This window comes from Fulmarus glacialis, unplaced genomic scaffold (genome assembly GCF_000690835.1).
Source record: "Fulmarus glacialis isolate BGI_N327 unplaced genomic scaffold, ASM69083v1 scaffold35068, whole genome shotgun sequence".
Lineage (NCBI taxonomy): Eukaryota > Metazoa > Chordata > Aves > Procellariiformes > Procellariidae > Fulmarus > Fulmarus glacialis.
Window position 1 is genome coordinate 2,074 of NW_009228235.1, and position 2,244 is coordinate 4,317.

At 50.3% G+C, this 2,244-nt stretch overlaps 1 protein-coding gene across 1 annotated transcript; it reads right to left on the reverse strand.

Moving 5' to 3' along the window:
- Positions 1-1,711: 1,711 nt before the first annotated feature.
- Positions 1,712-2,207, reverse strand: LOC104080888 (dual specificity protein phosphatase 18-like; the record flags this gene model as incomplete). Its single annotated transcript, XM_009583424.1, is given in 4 exon segments — positions 1,712-1,938; positions 1,941-1,981; positions 1,983-2,005; positions 2,007-2,207. Coding segments are annotated over 4 exon segments (492 nt in total), but the record flags the coding sequence as incomplete, so codon positions are not given.
- Between the last annotated feature and the right edge of the window lie 37 nt (positions 2,208-2,244).

The following is a 2,244-nucleotide window of genomic DNA, read 5'->3' on the forward strand; positions in this document are numbered from 1 at the left end:
GGTGTTCAACTGCAAAGCTTGAATAGAGAGGGGTGGGGATGACTCTACAGTCACCAACTGCACCCTTGTCTGGTCAGAGATCCAGTCCGAGAAGCATCAAGGCCCCAGGTGGTCACACAGCACGCAGGGCTCCTCCAAGAGGTCTGCCATGTCTCCGATGTTCTCTGTGATACCCATGCACCCAACCAACTTGATCTGTCCCTTTCCTTTAACGTTTCTGTTTTCTAAGAGGAACCTCTTACACGTCCATGAGGAGTCGAGTCTTTGCTCTGCTTCTAGAAGGTGCCTTGGGAGAAAAGCAGTACACTCAAAGGAAGGCAAGGCTTTTTGTCACCCACCACAGCTATCACTTGAACTGCTTTGAGACCTGCAGAGAGCCAGTTTGCCAGGTTGCTCTTTGTGAGCGTGGAGGAGCACTCCCAAAGTGCCATTGGTAGGATATACAATCATACAGTCATTTAGGTTGTAAAAGACCCTTAAGATCATCGAGTCCAACCATTAACCTAACACTGCCAAGTCCACCACTATACCATGTCCCTGAGGCGCCACATCTACATGTCTTTTAAATACCTCCAGCGATGGTGACTCAACCACTTCCCTCCGGTGCTTGATAACCCTTTCAATGAAGAAATTATTCCCAATTTCCAATTCCTCCAACATCCAAACCTCTCCTGGTGCAACCTGAGGCTGTTTAGTCTTGTCCTATCACTTGTTACTTGGGAAAAGAGACCCACCTCGTTACAACCCCTCCCACCAACTGGGGCTGTGGGATCCCCTCATGCTGACCCAGGACCTGTGGGACCCCTCACACACACATGCCAGCCCGGAGCCCCCTACTCCCACCCAAAACAGGTTTGTTATTGCCACTCAAGACAGAGTTGCTGGAGCTGAAAACTTCATGCTGTGATAAACCACAATTAATACATGGTTTGCTGCTGAGCGACACCCAAGTGTGCCCAGATCAGGCTTCTAGTTTATAATGAGATGATGACCTTGCCACAATGATTCAAACTGACAGCAGGGTTCCTCTTATTGACTTCCCAGCCCACTGGGATGGGAATAGCTCAAAGGCAGCATCTAAGATTTTGCATGTATAGGAGCAAAGCATCTCACCCAAATAACCATGGATCATCTCCCAAGGGAGGCCAAAGCACCTTCTGAAAAAGGGTTGGGGCAATCAGGTGGTGGAAGAGAAGGGGTCAGATGGTGGAAAGCAGGACATCCTTGGGTCTCTCCCAACCGGGGATGCTGGAGTCTGTGCTCTTCCTGCCGTCTCTGGAATGCAGCAGATGACTGGACTTAGGGTTGCTGTCTCAAAACCCATATCCTAGTTAGGAAAAACAAACGTTGGTAACACTTCAAATATCCTGACTCACAGCTAGTTTCTGTCTTGTATTACAAGCACAGTTTGTGCTGGAATAAAACAACACTCTTTAAACACATGACCGTTTCAGAGTTACTGTCAGGACCCCGATACAAATGACGTGTGAAAACTAATTGCATAGTTTAAACTGTGTTCATTTTATTTATAGTAAACCCCACTACTCGCTGTTGTATTGCTAATCCCCTGTACTTTTAGCGGCAGAGACTTCATGCTCCAACCTCCTTAGACAAGAAGAGTTTATTTTCAACGCTCCAGAGTGGATCTGGAAGAACTGCCGTTGGCTTTCCCTTGGTTTCTTGCCAAGAGATCACAACAGCTCGTTTGTACTCAGAGCATTACTCTTACTGCATTTTCATAAACATCGGCTGTCATCCCTGACGGAGAGCTGATCATTCGGAGCCTGTTGACGCTGAAGGGTTTGTACTCGTATTGGATGAGCTGCTGCCAGAAGCCATTGTTAGGTTGTACGATGGGATGGCAGGACTTGATCCAGGCATGGGCACCCACCAGGGACATGGAGCGGTGCTTCAGGAGATAGGCCAAGCAGATGGCGGGGACCTGCTCACCCCGGCAGCGCAGTGCAGCAGCATCCAGCCCCCGCATCCCCACGCTGTGGATCTTAGCCTGCTATGGAGTTGAAGCAGCTGGAGATGCAGGTGGTGGGGGTATCCATCACAGGGACGTGCAGGTACTCGACATCGGGACAGAGGGTGTTCACCACCTCCAGGGAGACGTTGATGACGGTGCTGATGCGGTGGGTGAAGAGCAGGAGGTGGCTGTTGGTGGCCACTGCGTTACTGAGGTAGAGGTTGGAGGTGATCTGGGGTGCTGGGGCAGGGCCGAGAGGGCTCCCAGAGCCG